A 16,162-nucleotide genomic window follows, 5' to 3' on the forward strand; every position below is an offset into this window, starting at 1 on the left:
TAACATTTTAGACTTTTTAATGTTCATCATTGAGAGTGCAAAGATATGTGGATGTATCTTTTATATGGGATGTATAAAAGCGTGGCTTTTCATCCAGTCCACTAGATGTCAGCACTTACATCGTGTAGTCTTGACGGTTTACAATAACGAATAAACCAAACCGTGCTACTACTTCCTTATCACGCTTTGCGACATAATTTAAAATAATAGAAACGATAATACATTCTGTCTAAACCATATTTGTTGATCAACAGACATGTCTGGAATACCGCCGGATTCTTGGCAACCCCCCACGGTATCGTTAGATACAACGTAAGTCGCACAATACATTAGTAATAGAATTGTGAATGAATGAGACACGTTTTGAAAACACACTGCACTATCAGTATAGCGGTGGTTATTGTTTTATCCGTTTTATTAAGTTTATATATAGAGATAAACGTGTAGCTTTAACGCTTGATTGTATGAATGATGCAAAAGGGTTAAAGATCTAATCACGCACTGATTGTTTTAGATCAGAGTGCTAACGTTACCCATGTCCGACTCAGTTTCAAAAATCACGCATTCAATGATTCTTTTACGTTGTGACGTAATTACGCCATTCCATTTATTAATGTGCATTAGACAACGCTAAATTTTAAGTTGTTTCTGAAAGATGTTATATGCTCTTTAGTGTTGGGTGTAATTAATTACTAAGTAATCTAATTACTGTACTTCTGTAAGTACTTCTGATGTAATTGCATTAGATACTGTATAGATTATAAAACAATAGTGGATTTAACATCACAATTTAATGTTATTTTTATTGTAACTTCTCCCTTTACACACAGTTCAGTTCAAGAATAATTTATGCAATTATTAAATAATTTATGTTTATTTGAAAGAATCAAAAGTGCAGTTTTGTGTCTATCCTTGGATTGTTCAACTGGTTGAGGTTGATATGGGATTTTGAAAGTAATAAGTAATCCAATACATTTTATAGAGAGTAATTAGTACAGTAATCTAATTACTCTGTTGAAGATGTAATTAGTTGCTAGCAATTAAGGTAACACTATTTTACAGTGTCCTTGCTACACGTTACATGTAGTTACTGTAATAATAACTATAAATTATGCATAATTACATGCAACTAACCCAAACCAACCCCTATTCCTCCTAACCTTAACCCTATTACATGTAGTTAATTATTATTACTCAGTACATAAATGTAACACTGAAGCTCTTACAAACAGAAGCAAGATGAAGTATGTTTGTGAATTTCTAAATTTTGCATGGCAAATTCTATATTCACAAATAAACAACTGCAGTTTATCTTGTTGCTGAAAGAGTTCTTAATGCTTATTATCAAAACAAAGAAACAGTGTAATGCCCTTCCTTACTCTACATTTCCAAATATAAAAATTAAGATTTTTTGCTCTTTCTTCTTCAAGGTGTTTTTTAATATGTTAAAATCTTTAATTGTAATCTTTATTGTCTGTTATTAATCATCTGCTTCAATCTGTAACTTTCAACTGATTTCTTGATAAAAAAAATAATAATTTATTAACAGACATTTTGTATGCTTGATGATAAATCTAGCAATCCACCATTAAATCCACCGGTCCAATTAAAAGATCCAGTCCAAAAGAACAATTCATACATGAATCGGACATTGCTGGTAGACATTAACCTTTAATAGCATATTACCACATACCCACACTTCACATTGTCTTTTCAGGATGGGAGCTATAGTGCTAGAACTGTACTGGAATCATGCGCCAAAAACATGCAAGAATTTTGCAGAGCTGGGCAGAAGAGGATATTACAACAACATCAAGTTCCACCGCATCATCAAAGACTTTATGGTTCAAGGGGGCGATCCAACAGGCACAGGTGAGACAGCCATGGAAACAATGCTCATCATTCAACACTCCTTTTAGACATTTCATTTGACAGTTTAATAAGATGAATCAGAGTAAGGTTGTTGAAAAGTCTCATTCTACATAGTGAAAAAAATCCAAAAGATTATTGAATTAATGTCAATAATTTGCTTTACCAAGGGAAACCATAACTACTTTTGTCTTCCATAATAGATGAATGGAATTTAATTTAAATTTACTGTCATGCTATGTTTGGGTTGTTTAACCATTAAGAGCATTTTTATGTAAAATTGTATGACACATTTCTGCAGGTCGTGGTGGTGCATCTATATATGGCAAGCAGTTTGAGGATGAATTGCATCCAGAGTTGAAATTTACAGGTGAGTAGAAGGTACAGGTGTTTTTAATTCCAGTGGTACTGTTGGATTTCCGCGAATATGAGCATGTCTTTGCGTCATTACGTCACATCTTTACACATAAAGAAGATGTCCCGGCTAGTAGGCTATGTTGCGTGTGAGGATGTTGGAGGTGGAGATTTATAGCCTTTTCTTATAGCACTTGATATCATTAAACTTATCAATTTAATGGCAGATCCAGAAAGGTTCAAACGACAATCACCAGTGAGTGACCACTGGAGATTCACCCGTTGTAAAATGCAAAAGACTTAATTCGGACTTCGGACTGGCTACAGAAAAAAATGAGACTGCAACCGGGCCCATGCTAAAACAAGGATAATATCGGAAGGGCATTAAAGCTACACTGTGTAATTTTTTAAGTTGATTCTTAGCAAAAACGCCCTCAGAATGGGAGGGGCTAGAAAGTAATATTCAGTTGGTAGTCTTAAACAGTTTCACCGCTAGATGGGAGAAAATCCTACACAGTGTAGCTTTAAATGTAGTCACGCAGTGCTGATGTTAACTAACAATTTGAGAACAAAGTATAATTTGCACGGTTTGACGTGATATGATAAGTGATCATTATATTTAATCAGCGCAATTTACTGCAATGCTTTTTATTTCCTTAGTTGGTTAGAACAAAAGTGGATGTTACTTACTTGTTCGGATGACATTTTCCGGTGAAAATTCTTATGTTGGTCATACTTCCAAAAAGTAGAATCTGTGATTCCGAATGACAGTATCCACACCGGCGCGGCGACTGACAGCCGCACATTCTCCTCAAAACACTGGATTCATCCGCGCTGTGCCGTGCCGAGGCACAACCCACGTAAAGTTGATAATTCCGCGAATAACTGCAATTGCAGATTTCGAACAGAGATGGCGACAAAGACGAAAAACTACGGACTGTAGCTTTAATAATAGATTACAAATTTATAATAACTCCATCTGACTTGAAAACAATAAAGTCTTCACATAATTTTCATGAGAATTTTTTTTTTAAATTATGTTTGTATTTTGTAGGTGCTGGGATTCTCGCAATGGCCAATGCAGGGCCAGATACAAACGGAAGCCAGTTCTTCCTCTCATTGGCTCCCACACAATGGCTGGATGGGAAACACACTATATTTGGACGGGTCTGCCAGGGCATTGGAGTTCTTAATCGTATTGGCATGGTTGAAACCAACAGTCAGGACCGTCCTATGGATGACATTAAAATTCTCAGAGTGAATGTACCTAACTAAGATGTCTAACATTTTATGCCTTATTTTTGTACAGCCATTTTATTACATTAAACTTTACATTTAATATGTTCACTGTTCTCTTGGTTACCCTGAGTACAAATCCCTGGCCAGAGGGTGGGATCCCTGGCCAAACTTAACTATATGAGTTTGGGTTCATTATAGAGAAACTGTCTTTTTAATGTGTACACTTTACATTATGCTAAATGACACACAGAAAGGTGAAGAATTATTTGGCAACTCATGAATGTAATTGGAGATGACAGTTATGGTTTCAACACACTCACACTGCATTAGTTGCTCATAGATCAGTAAAGATGTCTGGGTGTTTGAAATGCTTTCTTTGGAACAAAATAAGAGAAAACTATCATACACTTTCTCACATCAAATATGGAGATAAAGTGTACTCGTGCCACAGCACAAGGTCACCAACAAAATATGCAATCATAAATCATTGTGCCGTTTATAACTGCTGGCAGGCATGCTAACTGGATTTAAAAAGGGTTAAATACAAATAGCACACACAAAACATTGCAAAATCTGCGGTATCTTGGCCTAGCAGTGACTTTTGTTTTGGCAAAGCAACATCAGTTTGATGCAATATCACTAATCCTGAGTTTCTGGGACAGATGTTTTTTATGATCCTAGACTTCAAAGGATTTTTATTGAAAACTCACATTTCAGAGTGCAACTATCCTGGATTAAACTTAATCTGTGTCTATGGAAAAAAGTAAACAAAACCAGGGAGGTTGTGACCCACAGAATGCTATTATTGTTGGATCCTAAAATCTTTAAAATGAGCTCTTGTTGAGTTTATAAGCTGCTCAGCAGATCCCACGAGGAATAAGTAGAATAAATCATTTGAAAGCATTGCTTTTTATCATCCGGGAGATGGGGAAATCGAACAGACAGAAAGAAGTATTATTTACCTTCTACCCCATTTAAATGTAGATGATTTGCAGTGTGATCTGATAGATGTTAAAATGATTCTGCTACACATTCTGTAAATACATAATATTTTCGATTTACATTTCATATAATCTGATATACAAAGTATAATGAATTAAAATTACAATGTGAGATTAAAAATCTTATAGAAAGACTACATATTACTTGAAAAATACATTTATACATTTATCCTTAGACATGACCTATACTTCCAAACACCTTGGTGCTGATCAAGCACATTTTACACAATGCCCTCAAGGTATGTGAAACACTGAATATCACTGAAAGAAATATCAATAAAGCTTACCATGGATCAAATAAAAACAGTGCCTGAAGGCTCAGTTTATCTCATGACAGGTTTGCATGAGAAGATCATAAAGAACATTTCTAATAACCCGTCCCTATGAGAACAGCCAGCTGTCAAAATGCATGATTAGTTTGCTTTTCATCATGGCTGCCCTGCTTTAAGGCGATGCTTACGGTATGTTTCTGCATAGTAAACGTGTCTGCATCTGTAAATATGAGGCGAGATTTAGTTTTCCTAATGAGACAAACAATTATTAAACAAGGCACTATTAAATTTCTGTATTCAGATGGGAGAAAATGTGCATTGTGTCAGCTGTTTACCTGTGTTACTCTATGAACTTTCACTAGGGAACATTACTATATTTTTTTCTTCAAAATTAATAACTAATAAATTAATCAAATTAATTTACCTGTTTAAGCTTCAAAAGCTTAATTGTGACTGAACTGTGGTTTAATATCTACTGTAGGGACAACTGACTTAATGGCAGCTGAGCATTAAAGGTTGTCTGGGGTCTTTTCTCTGTCTGTACAGGATGACAGAGTATAATTATGTGCTGAAGGTCTGTGAGATTGAGGTAGATCTTCTGCTGGAGTGCAAGCCAGCTGGAGACGCTGAAGGCAACACAGACAAAAAAAAAAATTATTCAGTTATCTCTATTACATTTTATCCCATAGGAAATGAAAGAAATTCATTCCTGTTGTGAATCAGTTGCCTGCTGGTTCTGCTAAAGGTTTTAATTTAGAAACACTTCAAGACATTTATATATATTGTTGAAATAAAATTTTCAAAAAAATAAGATAATAAAATCAGAAGACCTTAAACTGTGAACATAAAAGCAATATATATATATATATATATATATATACACACACAGTGAGGAAAATAAGTATTTGAACACCCTGCTGTTTTGCAAGTTCTCCCACTTGGAAATCATGGAGGGGTCTGAAATTGTCATCGTAGGTGCATGTCCACTGTGAGAGACATAATCTAAAAAAAAATATCCAGAAATCACAATATATGATTTTTTAACTATTTATTTGTATGATACAGCTGCAAATAAGTAGTTGAACACCTGTCTATCAGCTAGAATTCTGACCCTCAAAGACCTGTTAGTCTGCCTTTAAAATGTCCACCTCCACTCCATTTATTATCCTAAATTAGATGCACCTGTTTGAGGTCGTTAGCTGCATAAAGACACCTGTCCACCCCATACAATCAGTAAGAATCCAACTACTAACATGGCCAAGACCAAAGAGCTGTCCAAAGACACTAGAGACAAAATTGTACGCCTCCACAAGGCTGGAAAGGGCTACGGGGAAATTGCAAAAAAGGTCCACTGTTGGAGCAATCATTAGAAAATGGAAGAAGCTAAACATGACTGTCAATCTCCCTCGGACTGGGGCTCCATGCAAGATCTCACCTCGTGGGGTCTCAATGATCCTAAGAAAGGTGAGAAATCAGCCCAGAACTACACGGGAGGAGCTGGTCAATGACCTGAAAAGAGCTGGGACCACTGTTTCCAAGGTTACTGTTGGTAATACACTAAGACGTCATGGTTTGAAATCATGCATGGCACGGAAGGTTCCCCTGCTTAAACCAGCACATGTCAAGGCCCGTCTTAAGTTTGCCAATGACCATTTGGATGATCCAGAGGAGTCATGGGAGAAAGTCATGTGGTCAGATGAGACCAAAATAGAACTTTTTGGTCATAATTCCACTAAACGTGTTTGGAGGAAGAAGAATGATGAGTACCATCCCAAGAACACCATCCCTAGTGTGAAGCATGGGGGTGGTAGCATCATGCTTTGGGGGTGTTTTTCTGCACATGGGACAGGGCGACTGCACTGTATTAAGGAGAGGATGACCGGGGCCATGTATTGCGAGATTTTGGGGAACAACCTCCTTCCCTCAGTTAGAGCATTGAAGATGGGTCGAGGCTGGGTCTTCCAACATGACAATGACCCGAAGCACACAGCCAGGATAACCAAGGAGTGGCTCTGTAAGAAGCATATCAAGGTTCTGGCGTGGCCTAGCCAGTCTCCAGACCTAAACCCAATAGAGAATCTTTGGAGGGAGCTCAAACTCTGTGTTTCTCAGCGACAGCCCAGAAACCTGACTGATCTAGAGAAGATCTGTGTGGAGGAGTGGGCCAAAATCCCTCCTGCAGTGTGTGCAAACCTGGTGAAAAACTACAGGAAACGTTTGACCTCTGTAATTGCAAACAAAGGCTACTGTACCAAATATTAACATTGATTTTCTCAGGTGTTCAAATACTTATTTGCAGCTGTATCATACAAATAAATAGTTAAAAAATCATACATTGTGATTTCTGGATTTTTTTTTTTAGATTATGTCTCTCACAGTGGACATGCACCTACGATGACAATTTCAGACCCCTCCATGATTTCTAAGTGGGAGAACTTGCAAAATAGCAGGGTGTTCAAATACTTATTTTCCTCACTGTATATATATACTGTATACAGTCTAAACATCGGTGAAATCAGAGAGAAAAAACATAAAAGAGCACTTATATTTGTTTTTTCATGACAACACCTACCTCCCAGAGGGTCCCTTTCCCCTTGTACAGTTTGTAGATCATGTTGATGGGGATGAGGGAGAGAGAGGATATAGCCAGGAACCAGCCGATACCGAATGCCCACCATGGATACACATATGTGTTATTAAATTTCAGGGGACTGTACTTGACCAGAGAGAAAATAAAGGTACCCTACAGGACAGAATTAACAATACAGGTTTGATCACACCACATATGTATTCTTAAAAAAAACACACAAAAAAACACATATTTTATATATCTATATTAGAAAGCATGATAGGACAAAAATAATTGTTTAATATAATTTCTACGTTGCATTTTTCATTATGGTACGTTCTAATGTATCAATACGCTGTAAGATTCTGATGTTTTTATACATGCATATAAAAGTTTGGTAATGTATTTTAATAAACTGTGCTTAGTGCTCCTATTTTACCCTGTGACAGAAACACACTTACTACACAGACAGAGGGGGTGACATAGAGCCAACAGTACTTCATCACAGGCCAGGGTTTGTAACCAATCATGTCTTCTATGTTCTCATAGAATCGGTCAGCACCTTGGAGAGAGACAGCACAATTTTAAGCACATAAAGTCCCATGAAAGAGTAGTAAGTACAATTTAAGGCAAATTTAAATGTAGGCCACTCACCATATACCCAGCCAATGGCCACAGACTGACATGTAGCCAGGAACAGGAGAGTTGCTCCACTGCACACGTAATGATCAAACAACTGAATGATGTACAGACCACCCTGTGAAACAAAAAGTAGGACACTTTTTTAAGATATAAAACAATGATATTCTAATGAACAAAATGCAAAGCCATGGACTACAAAAACTTCAGCAGGATCAGAAATGCCTTCCAAAAACAAATTTTTTACATATTTACAGGTTTCATTATATAAAATACTATATAAAAATGGTATATACCTCTGTAATCATGAAGAGGCTCATCAGGTAGCAGAAAAGGCAAATCCCTAAAAGCAGCATCTCTCTTCTGAGGCCACGTCTCAACACAGTGGGAAAGATGTCCGTCACTGATGTCATTATGCTCTCCAGTCCAACAAACTGTGGCGCAAGAAAAGACATTGGATAGGGGGAGAGCAAAGCAACAGATTTTAGGCCTAGAAAGACAAAAGGGTCTAACCTGGCTGTCCAAGCCCAAAAGGATGATCATGGTGAAGAAACACACAGCCCAGAACGGAGACCATGGCAACATTGTCACCGCCTGAGGGTACACTATAAACACCAGTCCTGGACCTAACGACAGCCAAGGGAGGAGGTACAATGTGGTACAATGACCAACACCACCTAGAGCCTCTTGCAGCATCCATACAGTATCCTACTTACTACATAACTACCAAATTAATAAATAAAGATAGCATATTGATTTGAGCTGAAATTATTTTATTAAGACACATAATGCCACAATTGAAAATAGCACTTGCAAAGGATGACAAGTAATAGGGTCTGCTTAAATTTTTTGGAATAACAAATACTACTGAATTGAGGCAGTGACAACGAGACCGTATTAAAACAAACAATGTTATTCCGTTTAAAATTCAGTTTGATAATTTATTTGATTTGTTGGAAAGTTTCAAAAGAACAAATAAAAAAGTTTTCTCTTACCTGACTCGGCCACAAGGGATATGTCCACTCCCTGCTCCTGTGCCATGTGACCCAGAACAGAGAAAATGGCAAATCCACCCAAAAAACTGGTTCCACTGTTCAGCAAGCAGAGGAAGAAAGAGTCCCTAGGAATATTTTCACATCACAAACATTAGCTTATTGGAGAGGCTACTCACTGCAAAGAAAATTGGTGGAGCTTGACGTCTAGCTCCCCCTCGCTAGACGTCCAGCGAGGAAGAGCGAATGTAATTTGGCCCTATTGGGTGGAGCTAGAATATCCAACTACACCCTAACCCAGGGTTCACCAATCTCGGTCCTGGAGGGCCGCTGTCCTGCAGAGTTTAGCTCCAACCCCAATTATACACACCTGAACCAGCTAATCAAGGTCTCAGTAGGCATACTAGAAACTTTCAAACAGGTGTGTTGGAGCTGGTTGGAGCTAAACTCTGCAGGACAGTGGCCCTCCAGGACCGAGATTGGTGAACCCTGCCCTAACCCTATCCACAACTCTATCCCTCCACCCCATTACATGTCCAGAGAGGTTGACTCTGCAGTGAGCACCACTTGGCTTATTGTGTCTGTTGTGTATTTGGTCAAAAGAAAAAGAAAAAACAGCAAATGTAATGGTATCAAAAAAGAAATACTTTTTTATTTTATCAAAGTAAAAACAGTAATATTGTGAAATATTATTACAATTTTAAACAACTGTTTTCTATTTTAACATTATAAAATGTAATTTATTCCTGTGATGACAAAACTATAAGTTCAGAAGCCATTTCTCCAGTCTTCAGTGATTCTTCAGAAATCATTCTAATATGCTGAGTTGGTGCACAAGTAACATTTCTTATTGTTATTACAGTTGGTCACGATTGTGCTGCTTAATATTTTTGTGGACAGTTAGCAAGTTTTTGAAGGGTCTTATACTTTGAGTTTATTAACTTTTACTACAGATTAAATCAATCAATGTTATCAGTTCAAATAAAATGTTCTGCTTCATTTAATGCACACTCACCTGTAACAATTATTGTTATATTGATTGTAGCTTCCAAGAGAGCTGAGGTATCCAAGACATATAGCATAAGAATAAAAAACCTGAGTACCAGCATCCATCCATACCTTGCAAACAAACAAAAAACAAGACAATTCAGAAAGAATCACTTAAAAAGCACAGTAAAAGAAAACAGTAATACAGTATCTAAATTAGATTTGCTGTAACTCATTCTAATGTCTTTACCTGTGGGTCAGCTAGCCGTGTCAGATCCGGGTACATATAATAGTGGATGCCGTTGATGGCACCAGGTAGAGTGACCCCTCGTATGAGCAGTATCAGGAGCATTACATAAGGGAATGTTGCTGTGAAATAGGCTGCCTGTAAATATAATAATATTACAGCAGTTAATTGACTTTTAATTGACAATAATGTAGAGTGTATATTTCATGCTGAAAACTGTTTTCTGTTCTGTCACCGGTAATAAAAAAATTATTTACTTATTCAAGCCATTTGGTGCCATTTTGGATGCCCATAGGTTTTAATGAAAGGTATTATGGATGTTTGTAAGGACTATAACCTTCCCAGTGGATTTCACGCCTTTCCAGATGCAGAAGTAGACCAGGATCCAGACGAGTAAGAGAATAAGGGCCAAGTCCCACCTTACTGTTCCCAAATGCTCTATTCCACTGGACAGTTGCAACACTCTGTAACTGAACATACAGAAAGCGTTCAACAATATAATAACAGTGAGTTGGCTGTCTGTCTTATGTAAATGAACTGCTGTAAGAAAGACACAAGCAGAACATTATCATATTCATATACCATGAAATTTGCATGGCACCATGTCCAATTGAAATAGTAATTCTGACCTGGTTTGGTGTCAGATTCTCTAAAATGTTAAACTTATATATGATTTGTTATTTTATTCTCAGCGTGAGTTGCATTTTCATTTAACTCACTGCCAGAACTCCATCACAGAGGAAGTGGCATTAAGAGGAGACATCCACTCTGAACTTGAATTCTTCCCACCAAGCACAGTACAAGCATCTAAACCCAAAGAGATACAAATATGGTTAAAGGTATATAGCAACAATCCTGAAGAACAAATAAACCCAGACCTAATCTGATTAAATATTCATAAATTTCACAAAACATCTGGTTCATATATAGTAGCTAAACATTATTAGAAATCTCCTCCATCATATGTGCGTGAGGCAAAAATACACACGCTTCACTGTTTTTAGTGAAGTACCACATCTAGTACCAAAGTACCAAAATCTCAGATTTTGTTCAATGATTCTGTTGTGTCTGTACTATTCTCTCTAGTCTTTTACAGTGATGTATGTATGTATGTGTAGAACAATAATGCATTTTGTACTAACAACTGCACATTGAAACTGTGGGTATCTTGTGTGTGGGTGGTCTAAAGTAATGTTCCTATAATATTTCATTATAAATGAGTTATTTGAAGAAATGTGTCACAGTTGTGTTCTCTCTGAGTCTTGTTTTCATTAGTCACGTCTTCCTTTGTTCTGTTTTCCCACCACTCATTTGTATCTATGGTTACCGTCATTATCAGTTCAGTTGTATCACCTGTTTCGTCATCATTGGCATCTGTCTCACCTGTGTTCTGTTAATCAGTGTAATCTGTGTTTGTATTTAAGTTCTGTCTATTCTGGTCCGATCTTCGTCTTACTGAGTGTGTGTGAACCATCTGCCTGTCTGTTTCTGTTATTAGTGATGGTGAAATGAAGCACTGGGGCTTTCCCCCTCGACTGTATCAAAGCCCGTCTACGGAGAGCTCGGTCACTCCCTATTAAGTCCTATTGTACAGAATTTTGGTTGTAGTTCCACCAGAGTTCCACTGGGGGTGATCGCCCATGAGTGCAAAATGAATGGGAGTCTATGGCGCTAGACGGCTAAATTTGTCTCTTTCACCCGATTGCCGTTGAGAAATCTCAGATATGATTGTAGGTTTTGCAAGCTCAACATGGGTTATAGGTCAAAAGTTGAATGAACGAGTACTTATGTCCTTTCGATTTCTTACAGGTTGAGTTGTTGTTGCCCATAACACGCTAGCATTCTGCTAATGAATGCTGATTGGTCAGTGAAGGACTGATTACGACCAGAGATACTGCTTGATGGCATCAGAGCCGTGTGTGTGTATAAACAACAAAACAAAAACTCTTCTAGCATGTGTATTTACCTGTGTCAGCTGTGTTGTCGATGCCACGAGAGAAAAGAAAGTGCAGAGCGCGAAAGCACCAAAGTGACTGAAAGGATTGCCGTAAAGCAGTATCTCTGGTCGTACGATGTGTATGACGTCATTGACATTTTAAAAGACTTTTTAAAGCAAATAAGTGACTCTAAAAAATCGAACACCCAGCAATGTGTAATTTCTTTGCATCTCCTTTCGAATACAACATTCAAATTACTAGACAAAAAATGATATCCTGAGAAAAGTGGATTTTGAGGGGTATAGCTCCATAGACCTCCATTCATTCTGCAGTCGTCCTGTGAGCGCCCTCATATGGAACCAGAGTGGAACTGCAACCAGTTCAGAAGACGGACGTTTACTGAGAGGGGAAGTTCACCCCTTATTAGACATTCTCAGACTGTATCGTAAAATGGTTAATTACTCGAAGCTTTTCCACACGTTGCACACTAATGACATCTTGTGGTCAAAAGGTGGAAAAGCTGCCTTTCTGTCCCAGAAGACCTTTTTTCATTTTTCTTTTCATTTAATAAATCACTTTGTGCTCTGTAAACCACAAAGCAATACAATTAATTCTCATAATTCATGTGTTAGTGTTGATGTAGTTCTTATACAATGTATGAACAAACAACTGTATGAATTAATTTATGAAAAAAATAATAATAAATGGGACTAATTCACTTGTACAGAAATAGTTCTTATGCATCTGCTTTGATCTACAAATGCAGTCTTATTCACATAAACTTTAGTCTCAGTCCTAATCCTACAAGTTCATAGGCAATGCTCAAGTAGGCATATATAATCAATATAAAGGAAAATTGTTGTGGAATGGTAAAGTGCTTGTGAACTGGGGAGCTGACATTTTATTTTGTGGGTAATTTAATAAATTTAAGTTTTTTTATTAAGGAACAGGACTTGTTCAACAGTGTGAGGACTAAGTCTATTTCTTTTTTTATTTTCTACTGCTGAAGGGCATGACACTCGAAACCTGCTCAAGGGTTTCGCGCTATTTTTGAATCTGAATACGAAGCAGTCACGTGTGTGGAAACGAAGCTTCGGACGTCACAGATCACGTGGTTACGGCAAAACGAATCAAGCTCCGGAACACTGCTTCAATGTGTGATGTTTTGTTTTTTTGATACAAGCTTCGAAGCCTCGGTGCCGAACGTCACATCACTATCTGTTATTATATTGTTAGTAAAAGTTTGCACTGGAACTTTTGATTCTCCTTCGTCTTCTGCCTGCATCACACCGTGACACATTGATTCTGCAAGTGCAAGGCTTCTTTAAATATATGAATACACACTGCAGAGTTTTGAATATCAGACAGCCTGTGTTACAAGTGACGACTGTTTTGAGTTTAGAAAAATGACATCAAGGTTCTGAAATTGGTGCTGAAATGATTGTAAAAAAAACCTTTAAAGCTAGCACTCCATCAAAAACCCAGCCTACTAGCCTGGTACAGAACAAGTAAATGTAATACAAAGCCTACATACTGTCCATGTGAGCTTCAACCAAATGTACCTGTGTTCCACAGATTGTTGCAACTGGCCCAGGGTAGTTCTACACTGAAGGCTGAGAATAGGTACAGAAAAGCCCAGGCTATGATGACGATGTAGGTGATTGAGCCATAGACAATAATCATTTGACTGGCATAACCCATTCCTGAAAAAAAAAGAGTCATGTTAGTACTAAATTTTAGGTAGGTACAGAGAAATATTGCAATAGAAAGTATGCAACAAAAATGCACAAAAAAGTATATACTAGAGATAGAGGGCACTGTTTAAAATATACTTAAGCATTTGTTATTATTTTACTATATTTTATTATGATATATTTTTTATTTATTTTAACAATTATAGCAACAAAAGCTTGGTAATGTGGGCCACTAAATTAGTTTCAAGCAATAAGTTTCTAATGGGCTATACTAGTTTCTGCAACTTTAAAAATGTGGTTGCTGAAAAATATATAACCTATACTTTAATATAATTTAACTTAAATTTAAACTTTTAACACATTAACCTAACCACAGAAACATTTTTAGCAAATGCATTACAATCTGTTCAACCTTTACATTTATTCATTTAGCAGACGCTTTCATCCAAAGCGACTTACAAATGAGAATTACATTTGACTACATTATAAGAAGCATCACAAAATCCATACTTATTGAGAAGTGAGCAACCCACCTTCAAAAAGAGGACAGATCTTTCTCCAACATGTGATGCCTCCCTGACTTGTGTACTGACCCAAAGATGTCTCAAGCACAAAAAGCGGGATACCACAAGTAACCAGGTACAGGACGTATGGAATGAAAAAAGCCCCTAAGGATTTAAGATGTTAATGGTAAAATGAGATGATAAATAATATTTTTTTTTTAAAGTCCTATGTGAACCTACATAAATCCTACATGTGTCCATGATGTCCAGTATAACTGTTAGCCAGCACCATACATACTCTGTTCAATTGGAGATATAACTAAATGTTTTATTGAACAATAAGGTTATTCTGACCTAATGTCATATTAATTTCTTATAATGTATACCACATCAGGATTATATATAAATTTAAAATATATATATCTATAAAAGTAAACCTAACATCAAAAATTGTATGTAGAATATTGCTTAGAAAAAAGGGTTAGAATTTTGTATTTTTCTGAATGCTTTTTGTTCAAAGTTACCCACAATGGAATCCAAAAACAAATTGCATATAAAGATATAACTGATTATGAATATGTTAACGTTGTATAATGTGATAAAAAGCACAGTAATTCATTAAAAGTATGTGAAACAGATGGTTTATAAATGCTTCTAAAAAACACAGACATTAAAGGATATTATAAGGCTCAAAATCCTAATCTCTTTTTAAAGTAATTTACTGTAATGAACTTGTATACTAAAAAAAAAAATTGCAGGCAATGACTTGATCCCTTATTGTAGCCTATTGTCCAATACTACTCACCTCCTCCATTTTTATAGCAAAGATATGGGAACCTCCAGACATTTCCAAGCCCAATGATAGCTCCGGCTACAGTTAACAGAAATTCAATCTTGTTTGCCCATTGGCCTCTCTCTTCAGGACTTAGATCAGCCTGTTGGTTCCCTGTCCGCCTGGTAGGGGTGTCTGCCATACTTACACTGTTGTGTGGGAGTCTGTGTCTGTCAGCGCTTACGTAGTTGTGCGTGTACGATTCGAAGAAGCTTTTGTATTAGCGCGATTCTTTATCGCAGCTTTTAAGCATTACCAGGGGAGGGCGGTGGGTGTTTAGGCTGCAGGGGGAGTAGAGATGTGTCAACTTGTTCCGTTAAGTCTATTAGTTCTGTGACTGGAGGCATTTTAATAAGGTTTCTTCTCAGCAGTGTAGCTATATATTTCAAAAGGTGTTGTCAGTCAAGTTGAAATTCTTGTAATGCCCTTAATTTGCATGAGTCTTAGCAGGCCCGGCTGCAGGATGAAATGACTGAGGGGGCATGTGAAATTGTTAAGGTAGGCCTAAGTTTTTTGAACACCATCTTTCAAGAATAAAAGCGGTTTGTGAATTCTGCATTGAACTCCGAGATTTGAGAAGCAGTCGTCAGTAATAGGGGGAACACAGCAAAAGTTTAGGATTATACTTCTGTGATAAAGATAAAAGATGTAAAGGTAAAGATGAATTTTAACCAATAACCACTGATTCTTCACATGCTCATCCTTGGGCAGTGAAAAAAAAAAAAACAGGGCTTTACCTTCACATTATAGAGCACAGCGCCGTCTTCTCAACATGATGCTGTATCCACAGGAATCAGCTGTTGGTTTGAGGTTCAAGTTTTCACTGGTGTCTAGGGATGGGAACCGAGAACCGGTTCTTCTTCAGAACCGGTGCCCAGTGAATCGATTCCTTGGAACCGTTAGCATGCCTGCTTAACGATTCCGCTTATCGGTTCCGCTCGTTCAAATGTGACACGACGTCACACACGTGCTGCGTTGTTTTGGTTCAGAACGTAGCAAACACTATGAGCAAACATGGCATCGAGGC

The 16,162-nt window shown here is 37.2% G+C and overlaps 2 protein-coding genes across 2 annotated transcripts in view; one reads left to right on the forward strand and one right to left on the reverse strand.

Annotated features, from left to right (window-relative positions):
* Positions 1-3,562, forward strand: part of ppil1 (peptidylprolyl isomerase (cyclophilin)-like 1) — a 4,660-nt gene extending 1,098 nt beyond the window's left edge. Inside the window, exons 1-4 of the mRNA XM_084129214.1 lie at positions 1-312; positions 1,718-1,872; positions 2,171-2,239; positions 3,278-3,562. The exon at positions 1-312 is cut by the window's left edge and continues 1,098 nt beyond it. Of these exons, the coding sequence (XP_083985340.1) occupies positions 257-312; positions 1,718-1,872; positions 2,171-2,239; positions 3,278-3,498 (501 nt within the window). The 5' untranslated portion in view covers positions 1-256 and the 3' untranslated portion in view covers positions 3,499-3,562. The remainder of the gene's footprint in view (positions 313-1,717; positions 1,873-2,170; positions 2,240-3,277) is intronic.
* slc6a11a (solute carrier family 6 member 11a) lies at positions 3,527-15,373 on the reverse strand. Its single transcript, XM_084129182.1, has 14 exons — positions 15,109-15,373; positions 14,334-14,468; positions 13,669-13,809; positions 10,889-10,976; positions 10,507-10,639; positions 10,173-10,307; positions 9,951-10,054; positions 8,939-9,063; positions 8,457-8,569; positions 8,240-8,377; positions 7,959-8,061; positions 7,766-7,866; positions 7,308-7,478; positions 3,527-5,361 (listed from the first exon to the last, which is right to left on the reverse strand). Exons 1-14 carry the CDS (start codon positions 15,275-15,277, stop codon positions 5,245-5,247), a joined length of 1,773 nt encoding a protein of 590 aa, XP_083985308.1. The 5' UTR covers positions 15,278-15,373; the 3' UTR covers positions 3,527-5,244.
* Positions 15,374-16,162: the final 789 nt, after the last annotated feature.

Source organism: Abramis brama (assembly GCF_963993115.1).
Source record: "Abramis brama genome assembly, chromosome: 11".
NCBI classification, from domain to species: domain Eukaryota; kingdom Metazoa; phylum Chordata; class Actinopteri; order Cypriniformes; family Leuciscidae; genus Abramis; species Abramis brama.

Coding starts and splice junctions, on each gene's coding strand:
- slc6a11a (XM_084129182.1), bottom strand. CDS start 15,277: ATGGCAGACACCCCTACCAGGCGGACAGGGAACCAACAGGCTGATCTA. Junction 9,064..9,950: donor TATAACAATAATTGTTACAG/GTGAGTGTGCAT, acceptor AAATATTCCTAG/GGACTCTTTCTTCCTCTGCT. Junction 8,062..8,239: donor GCCTCTTCATGATTACAGAG/GTATATACCATT, acceptor TTTGTTTCACAG/GGTGGTCTGTACATCATTCA.